Source organism: Grampus griseus (genome assembly GCF_964374135.1).
Source record: "Grampus griseus genome assembly, chromosome: 14".
NCBI classification, from domain to species: Eukaryota; Metazoa; Chordata; class Mammalia; order Artiodactyla; family Delphinidae; genus Grampus; species Grampus griseus.
In genome coordinates, this window is record NC_139008.1 from 15,699,698 (window position 1) to 15,721,097 (window position 21,400).

Sequence of the window (21,400 nt, forward strand, 5' to 3'; positions counted from 1 at the left end):
GCTCCTCCCTCTGCCTCAAGCATTCCTCTCCCAGGTATTGCATGATTCCTTTCCTCACTTCATTCCCACTCTGCCCTTGGCATCCCTTAGAGAAACCTTCTTTGATCTCTCTATAGAAAATTGCACACCAGGGACTTCCCTGGTGGTCCAGTGTTTAAAAATCCGTCTTGCAATGCAGCGGATGCCAGTTGGATCCCTGGTTAGGGAACTAAGATACCACATGCTGAGGGGCAACTAAGCCTGAGCTCCACAACTAGAGAGAAGCCTGCGCACTGCAACAAAAGATCCCAGGTGCCGCAACTAAGACCCACTGCAGCCAAAAAATAAATGAATAAATAAATGTTGAAAAAAATAAGAGAAAATAGCACCCCAGAACTTTCTAGCCTATATTCTACTCTTTTTCCTTAACAGTTATCGCCAACTGACACCTATTTATTTCTTTACTCTTTCTGCCCCCTCTAGAATTTTAATCTCCCAGAGAAAAATACCTTTGTCTTTTCTGTTCACTGCATGTTGCTATAACACTGTAGATAATAAATATTGATGGACTTAATGAATGAGTAGCTTTCACTGAGGCACAAAACAAAGATTAGAAAAAGTCTAAAGGGCAGGGGAGGGGGGAATGGGCAGAGGATCTGAAGAGACAATTCACAGAAAAGGAGAATACAGGTGATTTGTAAACGTCTGACAAGATGTTCAGCTTCACTCATAATAAAAGAAATGCAAATTAAAACTTCAGTGAGTCACCATCTTTCACCTATCAGATTAACAAAGATCAAAAAGCTTATGGGCTTCCCTGGTGGCGCAGTGGTTGAGAGTCCATCTGCCAGTGCAGGGAACGCGGGTTCGTTCCCCGGTCCGGGAAGATCCCACATGCCGCGGAGCGGCTGGGCCCATGAGCCATGGCCGCTGAGCCTGCGCGTCCGGAGCCTGTGCTCCGCAATGGGAGAGGCCACAGCAGTGAGAGGCCCGCGTACAGCAAAAAAAAAAAAAAAAAAAAAAAAAAAAAATCGCTTGTTACTTCTCCATGTTAGCAAGGGTGTGGAGAAACAGGTCCTCTCATACACTGTTGGTGAGAATGAAAATTGGTGAAAGGTTTGTGGAGGACAATTTAGCAGCATCTAAATCTTGAAAGCATGTACTCTGGCTTAGCAATTCCTTGTCTAGAAACTGATCCTGCAGGTTTATTTGCTCAAGTATGCAAAGATGTGGGTATTCACTGCAGCACTCCTTATTCTGGTAAAACACTAAAAAGAAGGTAAATGTCCATTGATGGAGACTGGTTAAATATATTATGGTATAGCCTTACAATGGAATACTATGTAGAGACTAAAATGGAGATGGATTTCTATGTGCTGAAATGGAATAACCCACAAGGGATCGTTAGTTGAAAACAGCAATGTGCTGAACAGCGTGTACTATATGTAAACACTTGTTTAAAAGAAAGAAAAAAAGGAATTGTTCTGCAGAAACAAACAAGAAATCAAATGATGTCTCCGGGGAAGGGGAAATGGAGCAGGGTAGGAGGGTCAGAGGAAGGAAGAAAACTTTTTATTCTACCTTTTTTAATAACCTACAAACTTTAATGTTAATTACCCTAGGCATAAAAGCAGATAATACATGCACATGAGACAAAAATCCAAAAACATAAAAGGATAATAATAAAAAGTAAGTCTCCTCTAAAAAAACCCAAAACACCCAGAACAAAAAACACAATGGGGCTTCCCTGGTGGCGCAGTGGTTGAGAATCAGCCTGCCAATGCAGGGGACACGGGTTCGAGCCCTGGTCTGGGAAGATCCCACATGCCGCGGAGCAACTAGGCCCGTGAGCCACAACTACTGAGCCTGTGCATCTGGAGCCTGTGCTCCGCAGCAAGAGAGGCCACAACAGTGAGAGGCCCGCGCACCGCGATGAAGAGTGGCCCCCGCTTGCCACAACTAGAGAAAGCCCTCGCACAGAAACGAAGACCCAACACAGCCATAAATAAATAAATAAATTTATTAAAAAAAAAAACACCACAATGATGGGGGTACATCAAAGGGACACAGGAGCCAACTGAAAACTGGAGAGTAATAATTAAAGTAGTACTAGTGTTTAATCTAAAGTATAAAATGAATATCCATAAATCCATCATAATATAATATAAATAAATGATTGAATAAATAAATTCTTACCGTACAGAAGAATTCCAAATAGTTTATGTAGATATTTTTGCCCTCAAGGAGGTGGAGCATAATGTCTCAACTCCTGTAGTCTGGGCTGTGCATAGTGACTTCCTTCCTAAGAGTAGGGTAGGGAAAGGAGGAAAGGAGTAATTTTACAGTGGAATCTGACAAGCACTACCTCAGCCAGGTGATTAAAGTTAACATCAACAGTGATAAATCATCTTGGGCCTTCCCTGGTGATCCAGTCATTAGGACTCCCGTGCTTCCACTGCAGGGGGCACGGGTTCAATTCCTGGTCAGGGAATTAAGATCCCGCATGCTGTGTGGTGCCAATAAATAAATAAATACAACCTGAAAAAAAATGCAAATTAAAAAAAGTGATAAATCATCTTGAAGGCATGTACCCTTGATATGATGAGATGAAAATGGCATTTTACCTCTGCCTACTCCCCAAACCTATAACCTCTAGTCTACTTCTAGGGAAAACAACATACAACTCTCAATTAAGGGACACTTTATAAAATACCTGACCAGTAATCCTCAAAGTTGTCAAGATCATCAAAAACAAGGAAACCTGGGATTTCCCTGGTGGTGCAATGGCTAAGAATCCGCCTGCCAATGCAGGGGACACAGGTTCGAGCCCTGGTCCGGGAAGATCCCACATGCCGCAGAGCAACTAAGCCCGTGCATCACAACTACTGAGCCTGTGCTCTAGAGCCTGTGAGCCACAACTACTGAGCCCGCGAGCCACAACTACTGAAGCCCGCGTGCCTAGAGCCGGTGTTCTGCAACAAGAGATGCCACCGCAATGAGAAAACCGCGCACCGCTGCGGAGTAGCCTCCACTCATCGCAACTAGAGAAAGCCCGCGCGCAGCAACGAAGACCCAACGCAGCCAAAAATAAATTAATTAATTTAAAACACACACACACACAAAAAGAAAACAAGGGGCTTCCCCGGTGGCGCAGTGGTTAAGAATCTGCCTGCCAATGCAGGGGACATGGGTTCAAGCCCTGGTCTGGGAAGATCCCACATGCCGCGGAGCAACTAAGCCTGTGCGCCACAACTACTGAGCCTGCACTCTAGAGCCCGTGTTCCACAACAAGAGAAGCCACTGCAATGAGAAGCCCACACACCACAACAAAGAGTAGCTCCCTCTCGCCACAACTAGAGAAAGCCCGTACACAGCAACGAAGACCCAGCACAGCCAAAAATAAGTAAATAAAGAAATAAATAAATAAAATAAAATCACTACATTATGCCAAAAAAAAGAAAAAAGAAAAGAAAACAAGGAAACCTGGAAAACTCACAGTCAAGAGAAGCCTAAGGAGACATGATGACACTGGGACAGACAAAGGGCATTAGGTAAAAACTAAGGAAATCTGAAAAAAGTATAGACTTAATAATAATAATGTATCAGTACTGATTCATTAATTGTAACAAACGTGAGATGTTAATAGAGGACTGAGTGGGGGGACATACAGGAACCCTCAGTACAATCTTTTCAATTTTTCTGTAAATCTAAAATTTCTGAATAATAAAGTTTATTTTTTTAACATCTCCACATAAGAATGTCTCCTTTCTTCTCCTGAATCCGTAAGTCATATAACTTCTCTGAACTTCAATTTCCCCATCTTGAAATAGGGAAATTATTTTGAATCCTTCCAACTACAATCAATAACAACACTCTCATTTAGTGAATGAATGTTCACTGTGTACTAAATTCTATGCTAGGCACCCTTTACATGCATTATTCCCATGTAACCATCACAGTGAAACTGTGGGCTAAGATTGTCATTTTTCTTCTTTGTCCACCATGGAAAGAGGCTGCAACTACACCAAGACACAGAGCTTTGGTTGGTGGAAACCAAATTCAAACTCTGTTATATCTGATGTAAAAGGCTCTAAACCTGTGTTCTCCACTGGCTCAGATCCCTCCTTCCCTCTTCTATGCCCGTTGGTAGATGCTTCCCACCCCAAAGCCCGTTTTGAAAGATGTGCTTCCCCAGCAAACTGCTTGTAACTAAGCATTCTCTTTCATCAATCTCTAAAAATCTCTTTCTTAAGGTTTCTTTCTTTTTTTCTTTAAATTTTTATTGGAGTAGAGTTGATTTACAATATTGTGTTAGTTTCAGGTGTACAGCAAAGTGAATCAGTTATACATATACATATATGCACTCTTTTTTAGATTCTTTTCCCATATAGGCCATTACAAAGTATTGAGTAGAGTTCCCTGTGCTATACAGTAGGTCCTTATTAGTTATCTATTTTAGATATAGTAGTGTGTATATGTCCACCCCAATCTCCCAACTTATCCCTCCACACACACCCCACCCCCTTATCCCCTGGTAACCATAAGTTTGTTTTCTACATCTGTAACTCTATTTCTGTTTTGTAGATACATTCATCTGGACCCTTTTTTTAGATTCCACGTATAAGTGATATCATATGATATTTGTCTTCCTCTGTCTGACTTACTTCACTCAGTATGACAGTCTCTAGGTCCATCCATGTTGCTGCAAAATAGCATTATTTCATTCTTTTTTATGGCTGAGTAATATTCCATTGTATATGTGTACCACATCTTCTTTATCCATTCTTCTGTTGATGGACATTTAGGTTGCTTCCATGTCCTAGCTATTGTAAATAGTGCTGCGATGAACACTGAGGTGCATGCATCTTTTTGAATTATGGTTTTCTCTGGATATATGCCCAGGAGTGGGATTGCTGAATCATATGGTAGCCCTAGTTTTAGTTTTTTAAGGAAGCTCCATACTGTTCTCCATAGTGGCTGTACCAATTTACATTCCCACCAACAGTGTAGGAGGTTTCCCTTTTCTCCACACCCTCTCCAGCATTTATTGTTTGTAATTTTTTGGGTGATGGCAATTCTGACCGGTGTGAGGTGATACCTCATTGTAGTTTTTATTTGCATTTCTCTAATAATTAGTGATGTTGAGCATCTTTTTAGCCATCTGTATGTTGTCTTTGGAGAAATGTCTATTTAGGTCTTCTGCCCATTTTTTTGATTGGGTTATTTGTTTTTTTGATATTGAGCTGCATGAGCTGCTTGCATATTTTGGAGATTAATCCCTTGTCGGTTGCTTCATTTTCAAATATTTTCTCCCATTCTGAAGGTTGTCTTTTCATTTTATTTATGGTTTCCTTTGCCGTGCAAAAGCTTTTAAGTTCTTTTTTACGGTTTCTGATCAGAAAGGCATCACCAGCAATGACAGCAGTCGTTCTTGGAGCATGTACCCTGTGCCAGACACAGTTCTAAGAACTTTATGCTTACTAACGTAGCAAATTCATGCAGTAATGGTAGAAGAAACCATTAAAACTCCAGGTTCATATATTGTTGGTGGGAATGTAAAATAGTTCAGCCACTTTGGAAACTAGTTTGGCCGTTCCCCAAAATACTAAATGTAGAGCCACCATATGACCCAGCAATTCCGCTCCAAAGTATATACCTAAGAAAATTGAAAACATGCATTCATACAAAAACTTGCACACAGATATTCACAGCCGCATTATTCGTAATAGTCAGAAGAAACAACCCAAATGTTCATCAACTGAAGAATGGATAAACACAATGTGGCATATCCATAAAATGGAGAATGTTACTTGGCAATAAAACGGAAAGAAGTACTGATGCAAGCTACGACAGGGATGAACCTTGAGACCATAATGCTAAGTGAAAGAAGCCAGTCATAAAAGACAGGTTGAATTGTACGGTATGTGAATTATATATCAGTAAATTTGTTTTTAAAACCCTCCATTTTGCAAATAAGGAAACCATGGCACAGAAATGAGCACACTGCTTAAGATCACACAGCTACTCTGCTGAGCTCATTCAGAACAAAGAAACACATTTCCAAATAGCAGCCTGATGGTGAATGATTTGGGTTTTGTTTTGTATTTCCCCAATGTTGACAGTCGTTTCTGGACTGTCCTTTTACCTCTGCCTAAGGAGCTGCATAAGTTAGGGTCAGAACCAGAGATGGGTCAATGGAAGACAATGGTTATTGAGGACAGGCCCTAACAAGGTATAGCCCTTGGGATTCTTTCCCTTCACTCTTTCTTCTCGTATGAGTTTATTGCTCCTCTCTCACAGTAGCATGTAAGCTCCAGGAAAGCTGGACTTTTGTTTTGTTTACCTCTGTATCCCCAGTCACTAGTTCAGCGCCTGGCATGATAGATGAAGCGAACAGCAGTTGAAAGAATAAGAGGCAGTGCAGACAGGGAATCAGACAGAGGGAGGTTTCTGACTTTGGTGCTGGTGAAACTCTCAGAGGTGGAAATGGAGTAGGGGTGGGGTGGTGTGCAGCATCAGAGATCTGAGGTACTTGCGGGAGAGATCTAGGAGAGGTTGGATATATGTATCTAGAAAATATTTCACTGAGAATTCCATACCCAAATGCTTACAGGGACCAGGGAAGTGCCCTGAATCATGCCAATGCCCCATTCCTAGACAATAGAGTGGAAAGGACAGTGACAATCTGGAGAGAATACGCCCCATCTCAAGTGACAGTCATAGAGAGAGCAGGTACAATGTTAACAGATCTTTGGATTTTTCAAGAGAAGCTGAAAACAAGGACCGCCAGGTGAAATATTGTCTGCAAGCCAAGTTTCTCCTGGTCAACCCGTTTCTGACTTGTTGGAGCAAGGTAGACCTGAGTCCTCCCTAGAAGTCTTGGGCGTGTGTGGTGGTAGCAGAGAGTGTTGGATGCATCTTTCCTAAGGTGATGGGTATACTCGGAACAAGTCGATTCTGGGTGGCTCGGGTGGGAGCCAGCTTCTCTAGCTCAGTTTAGTCGTCACTTGGTTTTTATGATTACCTCAAAGAATGATGTTAAGTGTAAAAAGACAGTTGTAAAATAGTACATTTCACAGGATCCCATTTTTTTCATTACATTTTGAGCATACAGTTAGTAAAATAACTGGAAGAATATGCCCAACAGTTAACAGTGGCATCTCTGAGGAATGGGATCATGAGGTACTTTCTCATGTATTTCTGTGTATTTGAACTGTTTTATAATGACCATGTATAAAAGAAAAACCAATACTGATTTTTTAAAAATTATAGATCTTTTATCTTTTCTAACATTAACTACTATCCATGTTCATATATATGTGCAGGTAAACACAAATACCAAATGACTGACAGTGGTTACCTTGGGAAGGGTGCAGGGCTGGGGTATGTTGACACGTGAACGGGAGATCTGGTTTTGCTGTCTTTATTGCTTGAATCTTTCTTTTTTATAAAGCATTTTTAAAATTAATTAATTAATTTATTTTTGGCTGTGTTGGGTCTTCGTTTCTGTGCGAGGGCTTTCTCTAGTTGCGGCAAGCGAGAGCCACTCTTCATCACGGTGCGCGGGCCTCTCACTATTGCGGCCTCTCTCGTTGCGGAGCACTGGCTCCAGACGCACAGGCTCAGTAGCTGTGGCTCACGGACCCAGTTGCTCCGCGGCATGTGGGATCTTCCCAGACCAGGGTTCGAACCCGTGTCCCCTGCATTGGCAGGCAGATTCTCAACCACTGCGCCACCAGGGAAGCCCTATTGCTTGAATCTTACACACAGTTGACCCTGGGGTATTGATTCCAGGACCTGCCATGGATACCAAAATCCTCAGATGCTCAAGTCCCATAGTTGGCTCTCCATATCTGTGGTCCCACATCCACAGATTCAACCAACCATTGATCATGTGGTACTGTATGAAGTATTTATTGGGAATAAAACCACGTATAAGTGGACCTGTGCAGCTCAAACCCGTGTTCAAGGGTCAACTGGAATATGTACTCCTGGACTGTAGAAAAATGTGAAAAACTTCAGTGCCCAACACTCCAATCCATCCATCCAGAAGTAGAACAAATTGCCCAGGTGGGAAGGAGGGGAAAACCTTCATCAGGACATGGACAACATTGTCCTCATCCCTCCCCAACCCCAGGACCCAGCCCAATCCCCCCCAGGTGACCCACACACAAAGAGGAGCCAAGGGGCCTCATTGTAACACTCATTTTTATATAAATATCCGCAAGTCATGTTACAGAATAAGTCCCACTGGGGAAAAAAGTCAATGTTATGTTTTTGTTAAACCAACCCCTGCCTTCTAGGTTGGGCCCCAGCCTGGGGGCACCTGCTGCTTTGGGAAGGCTGGGGCTGCTGCCAAGAGGCTGCTGAAGAAGCTGCCTGTGTTGCCCATCCCCGGGCCAACCCCCTTCTTTGGTGTGTGGTACATGGTGACCTTCTCTGGCCCCCCTTAAGGAGCCTGCGGCAGGGTTCTGGGGAACAGGGTTCTGGAGAGCAAGGCCCAGGAATCCTGGGGGCACTTGGAAATAGAGTGGGGGGGACCAAGCCACTAAGGTGGAGTCTGAAGCTTAGAGGTTGCGCCTTTAGGGATGGGGGCACACAGAGGTAACAGGAACAGGTGGGGGGAACCTGGGCTGACAGCCAAGCAGGAAGCACTTGCCCTTCTCTCTAGCCTAGGTACCCAGGTCCCTTTTCCTGTTGGTCCACCTCCTGCTGGGCCCCAGATTTCCAGGGATAAGCCCTGGGTTCCTGCCTGTTCCCTCCCAGCTCTCCCCACTGCAATCCCCCCTCCCCCCACAGAGAGGCCAGAGGCTAGGAACACAGCACCAGTCTCAGGATTTAATTAACCAGGAAGGGGGATTATTGGGAGGGGCACCCCTGTAAAAATGTACAAAAGGTCTGGGGGGCTATGTGGAAGAGGAGATAAATATGTACATGGAACCCCCCTTCCTTTAGCCCCTCCTCCCCCAGCCCTGAGAGGGCATGAGGACTTGGGTGGTAGGTGAAGAGGAGGGGGGCACTTTGGCCTCTGGCTTAGTGAGCCCTTGGGGAGGCAGGCCAAGGGCCTAGGGGCCCTCAGAAGGGGCGATGGTGCACCTCAGGAGATCACGAGCTATGACCTCTGAAATGACCCCCACTCTCATGTACACACACACCTCTCTAAAGGCTTGTGACCTCTGCCCTCCCAGTGACCCCAAGATCCAACTGATGCTTGATCCAGTGGGGTTTGGGGCTTACTGCTCCCAGATTCCACGACCTCAGAGGTGGCTGGTGAGGTCATGACCTCTGCCCTCCAGCCCCGGCTTGAAACCTCAGCTCTAGGACCTTGTCAAAAGAAAAGGGGGATGGAGCTATGCCCCTGCCCCTCCCCTTCCCTCACCTGTCAGCCCGGGCTGGGCCAGGGGCCCGAGGTGGGGAACTAGGCCGAGGGGCGGGCACAAGCGGAGGTGGTGCCCCCAAAAGGGCTCCTGGCGGGGTCTTGCTGAGAAGGTGAGGGGTTCCCGGGGCCGCAGCTGGTGGCGGCGGTGGAGCCAAGCGGCTGTATAGCAGGGGATGGGCAGGCTCTAGACCGTAGAGGCGGGCAGCAGCCACAGCCCCTGGTCCAGTCAGCTCCTCACCCGCCTCATAGAAGCGGGGTGGCCTAGAGAGGCGAGGGGGCCCTGCCAACCAGGCTGGCTCCAGGAAGCCAGCACAGCGCTCTGGAGGACTAGGGCCCAGAAAGGGGGGTGGCCGGGGCCTCTCAAACAGCAGGTGAAGGCCTTGAGGCCCGGTGGTGGTGGCAGCGGCAGCGGCGGCGGCGGCGGCGGCGGCAGCAGCAGCGGCGGCAGCGGCAGCAGCAGCCTCCTCCTTCCGCTCTTCCTTTACCCGCACCGATTCCTTGGCTGGCCTGGCCCCTTCCTCGCCAGCCCGCGCCTTGGGAGTAGCAGGAGAAACTCGGAGCTGGGGCCGTGAGAAGGGGAGGTCCCTGGGGGCAGGGAGGAGAGGATGAAGGTACTCCGGAGGTTGGACTGAGGTAAGGGAGGGAGGAGGGCAGGGCAGGTGGGGGCTGGTGGGGAAGCACACCTGTCTTTCTCCTCCTTAGTGAGAGAGGGCTCCCTCCGCTCCACAGGCCGCTCCTTGTCTGAGCCTGGTGTCCGGGCGGCCTCAGGGGGCCGGACCCAGGCAGGAAAGGCCAGAGGACTGCGGTGCAGGCGGCCCCATGGGTCTGGCGGGGAGGCGAAGGCTGGTGGGGCCCCTGGGCTTTCTTTCTGGGCAAAGACGGCGCCGGAGTCTAGACAGAAGACAAAGTAGAAAGTGATGGGAGCCAGGAGTGGGAGGTCCCACTCAGGCATCCTCCCAGTCCCCTGCCTGAGCACAGGAGCCCACTGCCCCCACCCCACCCCGCCCAGCACTCACTGAATGTGGGGCTGCCCAGGCCTCCAAAGGCCCCGTTGGAGAGGGCAGCCAAGGAGGCGAAGCTTGTGGGACGCCCAAAGGGATCTGTAGGAGAAAAGGGGGATGGTCAGAGCATTGGGCGGCCGGCTCTGAGCAGGCATCAAGGACTGGCAGGGAAGAGGCTGATCACCAAGCAGGCCCCAGAAAAGCACTGAGCTTTAAGGTGCAACGTGTTGTTTAACCTCACAAGCTCCATGAGGCACACGGGAGCATTCCCACTTAAAGATGATTAAACAGGCTCAGAGAGGTGAAGTAACTTGCCAATCAATGGTCATCCTACCAGTGAGTGGAACCCCCAATCCAGGGCCTCTGACTCCAGAGGTCAGGCTCTTACCCCACAGCCCCCGACACCAGCCACCCAGACCAGCTCTACAGCAAGCCACTCGCCTGAAGGCCTCAGCTAGCTTCCTCCCACCTGCATGCAGGGCTGCTCCCAACCTGACCCTAACTTCGTACATATGTCACATAGCCAGTCAGAACATGTAACTAGCAAGCTGCGGGAACCTCACAATTTCCTCTTCTAGGAACACCTTTTCCTAGGCCAGCCGGCTCAACTCCTCCTCGTCCATCCAAACCCAGGATAAAGCTCCCCAAGAAGCCTGCCAAGATCACTGGGAGCCAGTGACCATGCTCTCCGCTGGGCCTGCACAGCCTTCCTCCACCCCACTCTCCCAGGTGGCACACTCCCCACTACCACTGGCTAGTTTCAGAGACAGTGACTGAGCTGTCAGGGATTGGCGATTACTCTGCCCTTCCCTATCCCATTTTACAGAGGATGAGATCAAGGCTCAGAGGGGGTAGAGTAACCTGCCCAAGGTCACAAAGCAAGTGGAACCAGGTCTACCCTCCATTCCAGCTGCCTCTCAGGTCTAACTTCTATCCCCAGCTTAACACCTCCTGGAACTCAGGGACAAGGCTTAGGTTGCCCAACATGCCTTTGGCTCTTACCAATGTGGGTGCTGGGGCTCAGAAAGGGTCCGTGGGCCCCGGGAGCTGCCGTGAAAGGGTTGGCTGCAGCGTGGACGGCACCTGGGGCGGAGAGGCGGGAGATTCTGATGAGGCTGAGTGGACGCAAGGTGGGCCTCGGGCTACAGGTGGGCAACCTCAGGCCCAGAGAGGGCTGGCCAGACTCACCAGTCGCAGTGAAGAGGGAGGCGGCCGGGTGGGAGAGCTCCTGCCCAGGGGGCAGGGCCCCATAGGGCCCCGGAAGGCAGGGCAGGAGGTCGTTCCGAAAGTCAAGCTTGTGGGAGTCGCCCTGCGTGGGACAGGGAGAGGGGCAGTGAGTGAGGAGCCAGGTGTGGTCCCGCTCTTGCTCTTCCACCCCGAGGCCCCCTCCGAGGGCTGCCTGGCGCCAAGACAGGGCTTGGGTGGGCCTCTGCCTCTCTCAGAGCCTTCTCTGACCACCCCCCAGTTAGCAAGAGAACCTAGTGCTAACTGTGGACTTGCTCAGGCAGTGACCAGGGACAGGAGGGAACATTTCTGGCCAAGATTCTGCCAAGCTCTGCTGAAGGTAGACGCCCAGAGCTCAGGCAGGCCCACTCTCCCCAGCCCTCCGGCCCCAGTACCTTCATCTTTTCCTGGTGTCTCAGGATCATGTAAGCCACGCGCACGTGCATGGCACACCACTTCCCTGGTTTCTGCCGCCCCAGAAGGATGACCAAAGGGAAAGGGAAGGAAAGAATGTTCACTCATCACCCACTCCAGACCTGGCCCTGGGCCCAGCCTTGCCACACAACGTCCCCACTCATCACCCCTACACCTGAGGGATGACTAGGTTCATTTCACAGCCTAGGAAACTGAGGCTCAGAGAGATAAACTGTCTTGCCCAAGGTCCCACGGCCAGCTGTGTCTGAACCCAGGTCTGCGGTTTGCAAGCCTTTCGCTTCCTGCTGTTCCACATCTGGCTGCCTCCACGTCTTGGGCTTCTTGCTTATTCCCAAGCAAGACCCTCCCCTCACACAAACACCCTGACGCCAGCCCCCAGCCTCATGCAGCCTGAGGTCCTCACCAAACTCACCCTCAAAGGTGGCCGGAAATGGTCAGGGATCTGGGAATAGCAAAGCAGAGATTGGCAGCAGTTCAGACCTGTTTACTGACCTGGGCACCTCATCTCCGCAGTCCCCAATGCCCCCCCAAACACCTCCCTGAGACCGTGTGCGGCTCCCTCAAACCTTTCCTTTCCCCATCTCTCCCACTCCAGGCACCTCCCCTCCAGCACCAAGTTACTGAACCTGGCTCCAAGGAGGTGCCCTGCTTGGAAGGCTGTGGAGTGGGTTAGTGGGCAGGCAGGACAGGTTTCTCAGAAAAGAAGAGTAGCTATCTGATAAACAGCTTTATATAATGAAGATCTGCTTAAGATTTCTTTAGGAAAAAGCCTTTACTATTGTTAAAAGAAGCTGGAAAACCTCTGGTCTAGTCTCTCCTTTAGGAAACAGATCCTGTGCTTTTCAAGATGTTCCCAAAGCCCTGGGCTTTAAGGCTGCTCCCCACGTCACTTCACAAAGAAGCAGCTTATCTTTTCATTGTTTTATGGACAGAACTTCCTGGTATGATGTCATTTGAAAAAATGAGTGCTGTGACTTAAAAAATTTGAAAACCCCTACAAAAACCACCATCCTAGGAATCTTATTTCTGGGGCGACTTCATGAAATTCCTATCCCTCATGCCTAAGAAATCCTTCATTTATAGAAATTCCCTCTTCTCAGGTCCTCAGAGACACCCCTGACCATATATTAAAGGGAGGAATCAGTGGTTCACTCTCAAGTCAACCCTGCTCTCCCTCAACAGATCTTCCAGCTGCCCGAGGACCTGCCTTGGCCCCCCTCACCTGTGTCCCCTTTTGGGGAAGCCCGCTCGGCACTGGCCCCAGTCGTGGTGGCAGCTCGGGGTTCGTGCTCTGGGAAAGGGGAGTGGAGGGATCAGTCAGGAGAGCTGACACCAGGCATAAGAGGGATCTAAAACCAAGCTGGGGGCTGGGACAGGGAGGGAGCATGGCTTTGGAGAAACCTGGGTCCACAAGGGGAGGGCAGGAGGATGGGCATGGTTTTGGGGAATGGGAAGGTAAATGGATCCAGGGATATCCGGGTTTGTAAGGGGTGGGAGGTGGTGGTGTCGTCTGGATTGGGAGCTCACCTTGGGCTGGAAGGCCCCCTGCAGGGAGCCAAAGGAGACAGCCGGCGGGAGGCCCGGAGGTAGGCCGGGCACTGCGGGAGGGAAGGCCGTGTACGGCTGTGGAGAGAAGGGGACTAGTCCAAGCTGGGGGTGGAGGTGCAGCCCATCTGCGGTCTGCCCATCAGTCCTCTGGCCTCCACCCTAAATCCCCCCCAGGGAGCTCTCCCAGGCTCAAGGCTCTTGCTTTTGAAGCTGAAGACTGGACCCCAACAATCAGGGCCGCACGCATTGATGCATCCATGCCCACACACCACACACACCACACACCCACACCACACACCCACCCACACACCCACACACACACACACACTCTCACACACTCACATTATGCCGGAAAAGGCCTTCCATCTTTCCTGGATATTTCTCAAACTAGGGAAGAGAAGGGAAGAGTAAGCTGCCAGCCAGGAACCCAGGGCCTTCCCCTGGAAGCCATACCCTCCCCCCAGGTCTCTGAGCCTCATCACCGGCCCAATGAGGAGCTCACCATGTGGGGGCCGTGGGGTGGCAGCAGGCCCGGGGGGTAAGGGGTGAAGTGCTGGTGGGTGTGCTGGTGGGTGTGCTGGTGCTGGTGGTTGTGCTGGTGGAACTGGAAGGCCAGGGGCCGGGCAGAGCCCCCTGCCCCCACCACCTCGGGGCCACCCTGGGCATTCAGGTAGCGAGAGTTCAGGTCCTGGCCGATCAGGTCCTGCTCTGTGGGAGGGGAGGGGGAGAAGGCTTTAACATCTGTAGCCACCGTGTCAGCCTCCTTGGGCCCGGGTGACTGGCCTTCCCTTCTGGCTTTGGGCCGCTCCCTCCTCACGCCCTGCTGCTTGCTAAGGTCCAGATGCCCCGAAGCCAACTGGGCCCAAGCCCGGGGCCATGGCCCCCCACCCCCCGGCCAGGACCCCAAACTCACCAGAAAGGGCGTTAGCGGCTGAGGCCCCAGGGTGCCCTGGCACCTGCAGCAGGGGAGGGGGCGGGGGCAGGGCGGGGCCAGGGGAGAATAAGGAGGGGTGGGGGGGTGGGGGTGCGGGCCGCAGCCCGGGTGGGGGGAAGCTGTGGGTGGACAAAGGCAGGGGCAGTGAGGGCGTCGGGGGCCGGTGGGTGAGCTGCGCGGACGAGGAGGAGGCAGATGAGGAGGAAGAGGACGAAGAGGATGATGAGGGGGGAGGCTGAGCCACGGGAGGGGCCGGGGCCTTGGGGGGCGGCCGTGAAGAGCTGGGGAGAGAAGTGGGGAGATGAGTGAGGGGTAGGGAGGTGCCAGCTCTGACGGGAGGGGGTCAGAAGCCTGGGCGATACCTTGACCCTGGTTCTCCAACATGGAAGGTGGTAGAACCTGGCCCCCAGGACCCCCACCCGCCGACCCGGAGAACCCAGCCTCAGACTGAGGTACCTCCCACACCCAACAGCCCCCTCTCTCCTTCTCTAGGTCTCTTTTTCCACACAGCTGCCTCTGACGCCTCTGGCCACGTGACTTTCCCTTTTCTGACTCGACCACAGCACAAAACATATCGTTCACTTTGACGCTTAATTACGACAGGCCACCTGGGTTCCCACCCTAAGACAGTGGAAGCAGCACCGCCCTGGCCTGGCCTAGGAGTCAGGAGACCTGAATTCTAGGCCCATCTTGCCATTAACACCCTGGGTGACCTTGAGCAAGTCACTGCCCCTCTCTGAGCCTTAGTTTTCCCAATAATAAGAGAATGATAATGATGATAACAATAATAACAAAGACAGCATCGATGATAATAACAGTGTTAGTGATTCTTACCCTTTAGTGAGCACTTACTGTAGGCCAAGTGCTGTCACCTGCTTTATATGCTAATCCAAGTCTCCAACATTCCACATCACCTTCCCAATTGCTGCCGCATCCATGGAACCCCCTGTACCGCTTACTTCTTTAACTTAACTCAGTTTGTTTTTACTTAGCCTCACCAAGCAGTAACACGTGAAATAAAGGGATTGAGGAACTATTCATATTTTTTTAAAGCACATCAGAGCTGAAAAAATTTTACTCGCATAACATCTAAAATGCACTTACATACCACTAACAAAGAGCGTACACACTTTGGGAAACACTGCATTAATTCGTAATTAATCCTCACAACAGCTTTACAATGAAGGTACTATTATTTCACTTTACAGAAAGAAGAAATCAAGGCTCAGAGAGGTTAAGTGACTTGTCGAAAATCACACAGCCATTAAGTGGCAGAACAAGAATTTGAATCCAGGTCTGACTGACACCAAAGCCAGCACTCTTAATCATGATGTCAGCATTTCCCAAAGTATGTTCCAAAGAACACTATACCTAGCAGATGTGCCTTGCGAAAATGTCTCACCAGCAAATAAGATTGGGAAACGACACAAACTGGATTCCCCTCTATGTGAATATATGAGTTCTGATAAGTCCTGTAGTAATCTCTTCAGATGTGTTCCACCCAGCATCTCTCAAACTTTTTAGCCTCCGAATCCCTTTTCAAGTCATATCCCACAGGTACCATCCCATATCCCAGCCACAGAATGCAGGGGCTGCCACCAAAATGACCAGGCCTTTCCAGACCAGGCCAAACCCCTGGACCACTCACCTGCCAGTGCTGAGGTCCAGGCTGCTGCCATAGGGGGAAGTGCGGAGGCCGAAAGGCGAGACCCGAAGCTGCAGCTGGGGCTGGGGTGGGGGTGGCAGACTGGGGGCGGCCGGCAAGGGTGCAGGGGGTGAGATAGGAGGCCGAGGGGCCGGTGGAGGCGGTGGTTCCTTCGGGGGGAAAGGCACTAGCAGCGGGTCGGGCCCTGGGGGCTGTTCCTGGCTCCGCTCCAGGCCCGACACTTTAGGGACTACGGAGAGTTTTGCTTCACAGTTCCCATTGAAGGCGCCATGGGGGCCCGAGGCTGTGAAGGCAGGACAGCAGATATATTCAGTTGAGGTCCACGCTCACCCAATTTCCCTCCCTTGTCTCCAACCCCAGCCCTTGGGACCAACCTTTGCTGGTTGAGACAGTAAAGGACGGGTCAAGGTCATCATCGGAGACCTGGGGAAGAAGGACAGGGACAGGGTCAGGTTCTGGTCAGGTCGGGCCCTCACTCAGGAAGGCCAACAGCCTCTGGAGTCTGCTAGGAACTGGTAGTGGTGACAAGTCTATTCCATCAACTTAGCTGAAATCCACCAAAGATTGTGGGCTCTAGGGGGCCCTATGCTTGGGGAAAAGGGTAGAGCAACTGAGCTTGAGAATCTGATAGGCTGGGAGGACTGAACTGAGGCAGCATGGAAGTAGCAGAGAAACAAGCAAATCAAAAATGTCAGATATCACTAACTGCTGGCTCAGATGCCTACCTGGCTTATAGATTTGTTTGGTCCATAAACGTTAGCAAAATTCTTAAACTAATTGCTTATATTTAGAAATCTGGAGATTCCTCATTAAAAACTCAGACTTGCAGGTTCTCTTGAGAATGGGCCGCTATTCTCCCAATAGTGGCTGCCCCGTTTGGATAGACAAGTACTATTTGTTTCACCACAGTTCCTGTCCAGCCAACTTTTTAAACTACAGCAAGACACACATCAGGGAGTACAAATTTAGTTAGTTACAGGAGTACAGCACCAACCGTTAGAACACACTGTTTCAAAATTAGCACATCAGCCCTAAGGATAAAATGAAATATACCTTTACAGGATATATTCTTAAACTGACTACAATGGTTTAGTGTTCTCACTGCCATGACCATCGTCTCAGTTCAGACTCTAATCTACAGGAACAGACTAATGGCTAGCAGGAAGGACCAACTGGATTCCACAGCCACTCCAGGTTTCCGTGGAGAACCACTGGTATCTCCAAGGGCTTTGGAAAGGATGGCAGAGCAAGGCATGGGCCTTTGATTCTTTGGTCAACTGGCTCTAGTTACCAAATATAATTTGTCACTTACTTTCTCAATCCCCTGCCCCATACTTCCTCCCTAAAAATCTAATTCTGGCTCAACCTAACACACGTTCCCCACTTAAGGGGAGACTCTGTCTGCTGCACAAGGAAACTTTTAAGCTGCAGTTCATTTTACGAGCTGTAATACTGCCCACCCAACAAGTTCTAGCCCCACTCACCCTCTCGTCCAGATCGCTTTCCGCGTCACACTGGGGAGAAGGAAAGACAGAGGTGTCACAAGAGGGAAGAGGAGTGGGGGCAAAGGTTGAGAGGGGAATTTCAGACAGGGAGCGAAAGGGGAGGGGCTGGTACAGGTGGAGAGCACTTACTATGTATCCAGCTTCCGGAGAATGACGGGAGGAGGCCTGAGAAAGACCACAGTCCAGAGGTAAGGGAGGCTGACTGGCGAGGCCTTTGGATAAAGTCTAAACTGCCCGGTAAGGCACTCAAGGCCCCTCATGACCTATTCTCAATCCCTTTCTACTGCCCACCCTTGTTCTCAATGCTCTGGCAATTTTTCAAATATACCAGATTCTCACATCTCTGTGTTTTCGCCCAAAACAACTTAGCCCTGTTTCTCTTCTTAGCAAACTTATGACTATCCTTCAAGGCCTGACTAAGACATCCCAGGGGGCTTTCCCTAACCACAACCCTCCTCCCATCCCCCAGACAGAATGAGTGGCTTCCTCATGTGGGCTTCTGCAGCATCTCTCCCAGATCTCTGCCTTCTGTTGCTTCTCAGGTTTTCGTCTAGGTAATTGCTCAAAGGCTGCTTCTTTCCTGCTATACTGACACCGACTTGAAAAGGTGTGCAGACACCATATCTAACTTATGATTCAACTAAGTCCCTTTGCTATATTTCTGAATTATCAATATGTTTTGAAGCAGACATAGTGTCGGCCAAAAGCAGGCAAGTCTGACTGCGGACATGTCTTTGTCAGACCTGGATGGGGCAGTGGAAGCTCAAATTTGCTCTGCCTTTCTCTTTGCCCTTAGAGACTGGGGTCACTGTTTACCATTAGCAGCACTGCTGACGGAAAATGGATCTACGTGAAGAACATTCTGCAAAGAGTTTTAAAGGACAGGGATTTGGGACAAGCTCACCTCTTTCCTTCTCCGCTTATTGGGCCATTTTCGGGCCCGATCCCCAGAGGGCCGGCCAGGCTCTCGATCAGAGCTGTCCCCTGGTTCCCCAGTTGCCCCACTGGAGCCCCCCCTCTTCCGCTTCCCAGAATGCTTCAGCCGATGCTCCAGTCGCTCTGGGGGCTGAAGAGACGCATCCTTCTGTGGAGGAGAAGGTGGAACTACAGTAGATGGAGAAAGGAAAGCTCCGACCTCTCTAGGGGTGACCAGGCTACCAAAGTGGCTCTCAGGCCAGGTAACCTGGTTGGTCCCTGGAGACTAGCTCTACCTCCTCCCACCCCAGGGTGGGGCAGCAGCCTGGCCAGAGGAGCCGGTTGCTCTGGTTTGGGGTGCCAGCATTCCCCCCTCAACTCCACCCCCTCCAGGCACCGTACTCTTCTCTCTGGCCCTCTGAAAAGGTCCCCGGCCCCATCAGGCCCCACCTGCAAGGCCTCGAGGCTGGCGAAGCTGGCGATGGCGAAGCCATCGATCAAGTCCTCCTCTTCTTCTTCTTCCTCCTCAGGCTCCTCCTCAGCCTCCCCATCGTCTGCGCCCCCCTCCTCCTCCTCCTCCTCTTCCTCCCCGCGGCTGCCCGAGCCAGCAGGCCGCTTCCGAGCTCGGGGTCGCGGGGGCCGAGGCCTAGGACGCGGCCGCCGCCGTCTCGGGCCTCCGGGCCGCTCTCCAGACGAAGCTGACGACCAGGGCCTGGCGGGCGGCGGCGGCGACGACGACGACGAGGAGCCGCGCGGGGCGGCCAACAGGGCCCGGGGCGCATCGCCGCCGGGACCTCGGCGGCGCCGCTGCTCCCGGTCTCGGTCTCGACGCGAGCAGCGCCGCCGCCGCCGCTCCCCCTCAGCGGCCCAGCCCGGGCCCGGAGCCGCGGCCGCTGCCGTCTCCATGGCGACCGCCCTCAGCGCCGCATCCGGAGGCGGCGGGCCCCGAAACGGCCTGTCCGGAGGCCCGGGGTCGCAGGCGCGGCGCTGGCGGCTGCACAGGGACGAGAGGGCCACGGCTTCCCCTTTAAAGCAGGATCTGCTGGCCCCGAGCTTGCCCCAAGGCCAAGGCCCGGGGAGCCGGCGCCGCCCCCGGGGCGACAAGCCTGAGAGCCCCCCCCCTGTGGGGCCGGCGGGGCCGAGACGGCGAAAACGGGGCGGTCGTCCCTTTAAGGCAAGGCCTCAAGCTGTCCAGCCCCTGGCCCCTTTAAGACGACCCAACGGTGTCCGACCGGCCTAGTTCGGTGGCCGCCCCCTGCCAGGGGTCGAGACAACTCTCCCCGAGGAAGAGGAAGGGCCACCCCTTTACCAGGGGCCGAAAGCTCGCCCCGAAACGCAGACCTCCCCTTTAAAAGTGCCTCAAGTCCGCCGGCTAAAAGAGGCCACCCCTTTAAAGAGTCCAGGGTTCTCCAAACACCAGGCCACCCCTTTAAGGGCTCGGGAGTTAGTTTCTAGTCCTCCACAAGCGGCCACTTCCCCTTTAAGTTGAATTTAAAGGACTTCTTGCGTGGGGGAGAAGTGGCGGTGAGAATTCCCACTAGCTCCACTTCTCCCAACAGTACAGTTCTCAATTTGTCAGCATCTGGTTCGGTGCCTTCCCCTTTAAAGGCTGGCGTTGTAGTCCGCCGAGATCAGTGGCCACCCCTTTAAGGAGATTTAAAGGGGCCTCTTCCAGGCCCAGCTCTTCCAGCCTCCGCCTCCGGTCGCCATGAAAGGCGCGAGGGGGGGGGCGGGGCCGCGGGGCCAGCCCTCCAAAGCCCCGGATGTGAGGCAACGGTGACGGGTAAAGCTTGTCTGTCTGCCGACATAAAAGTCTCTTCCTCCTTTCCTCCGTCTCTGTCTGACTTGCGTCTTAAGGGATCCGAAACGGCTGTTGGGCAGCGAGGGAACTCCAGCTCACCCTCCTGTCGTCTCCTTTGGAGTCTTGGGCCTCTTCTCCGCCAGGACTTCCCTGCCCCTCCTCCCTCTTCCTTCTCAGCCTACGCCTCCTTCCTCTCTCGGCCTCCTCCCACTCTCCGCCCCCTTCCCCCTCACCCCTCTACAGCCTTAGTCGTTGATAGGTTGAGAAGTGTACGTCAAGACGAAGGGCGGAGTCAAACTAGGGGGCGTGAGTAATATGTAACCGCCCTCAAATCTTGGATTGGGTATGTCAGATTAGCTCCGCCCTTCATCAAGTCTTGTGACTCGACTGGTTAGAAGTAGGTGCTTGGGGCGGTTCTCCAGATGACCCCGCCTCTTCCTGGTCTTCGTTCATTGGCCCGTCTCCTGACGGCGTCAAGGCGAGGATCTGGATGTAGTGCGCGAGGCCTAGGGGACGGTTGGCCGCTGGGCGGCGCGCGGTCGCGGAAGGTCCCAGTCGACAGCCAGCAACGGCTTCTCTCCCTTTCCGCTGCTTGGCTTAGCCCACAGGCAGCCTGGCTTCTCGCGCACGCGCGTGGTGATACACCATCCGGCTGGCAGCTCAGCGGGATCCCCTGCCGTGCGTGGTGGCTAGAGCACGCGGCGTGCTTTGAGAGCGCCAGCCGCGCGGGAAGGAAACCGCATCCCATTTATCGCTCGGTGCAGTGGGAGAGTGCTGGCCTGTGGTCTCCGCGTGCTAACAAGAAAAAAACAGTGCCGGCCACCTCCTCACATATTAACTCATTTGACAATGAGGAGTGTCTTAGAAAAGTACTGCTATCGGCCCCATTTTACAGATGGAGAAGGGAATTGATGCACATTTAGTTTCCTAACCAAGATTTGGACTCAAGAAGCTTAGCTCCAGGCTGTGCTCTTTACCACTGCTCTGTTCTGCCTCTAAGTTATGAAAGATGT

General features: G+C 51.7%; 1 protein-coding gene across 1 annotated transcript; it reads right to left on the reverse strand.

Moving 5' to 3' along the window:
* Positions 1-8,169: 8,169 nt before the first annotated feature.
* FBRS (fibrosin) lies at positions 8,170-19,492 on the reverse strand (the record flags this gene model as incomplete). Its single annotated transcript, XM_082669636.1, has 18 exons — positions 8,170-9,943; positions 10,042-10,249; positions 10,375-10,458; positions 11,362-11,442; positions 11,548-11,668; positions 11,979-12,050; positions 12,431-12,460; positions 13,241-13,309; positions 13,546-13,641; positions 13,909-13,953; positions 14,069-14,274; positions 14,480-14,781; positions 16,149-16,449; positions 16,541-16,589; positions 17,651-17,680; positions 17,801-17,836; positions 18,576-18,755; positions 19,037-19,492. 18 exons carry the CDS (start codon positions 19,490-19,492, stop codon positions 9,355-9,357), a joined length of 2,955 nt encoding a protein of 984 aa, XP_082525762.1. The 3' UTR covers positions 8,170-9,354.
* Between the last annotated feature and the right edge of the window lie 1,908 nt (positions 19,493-21,400).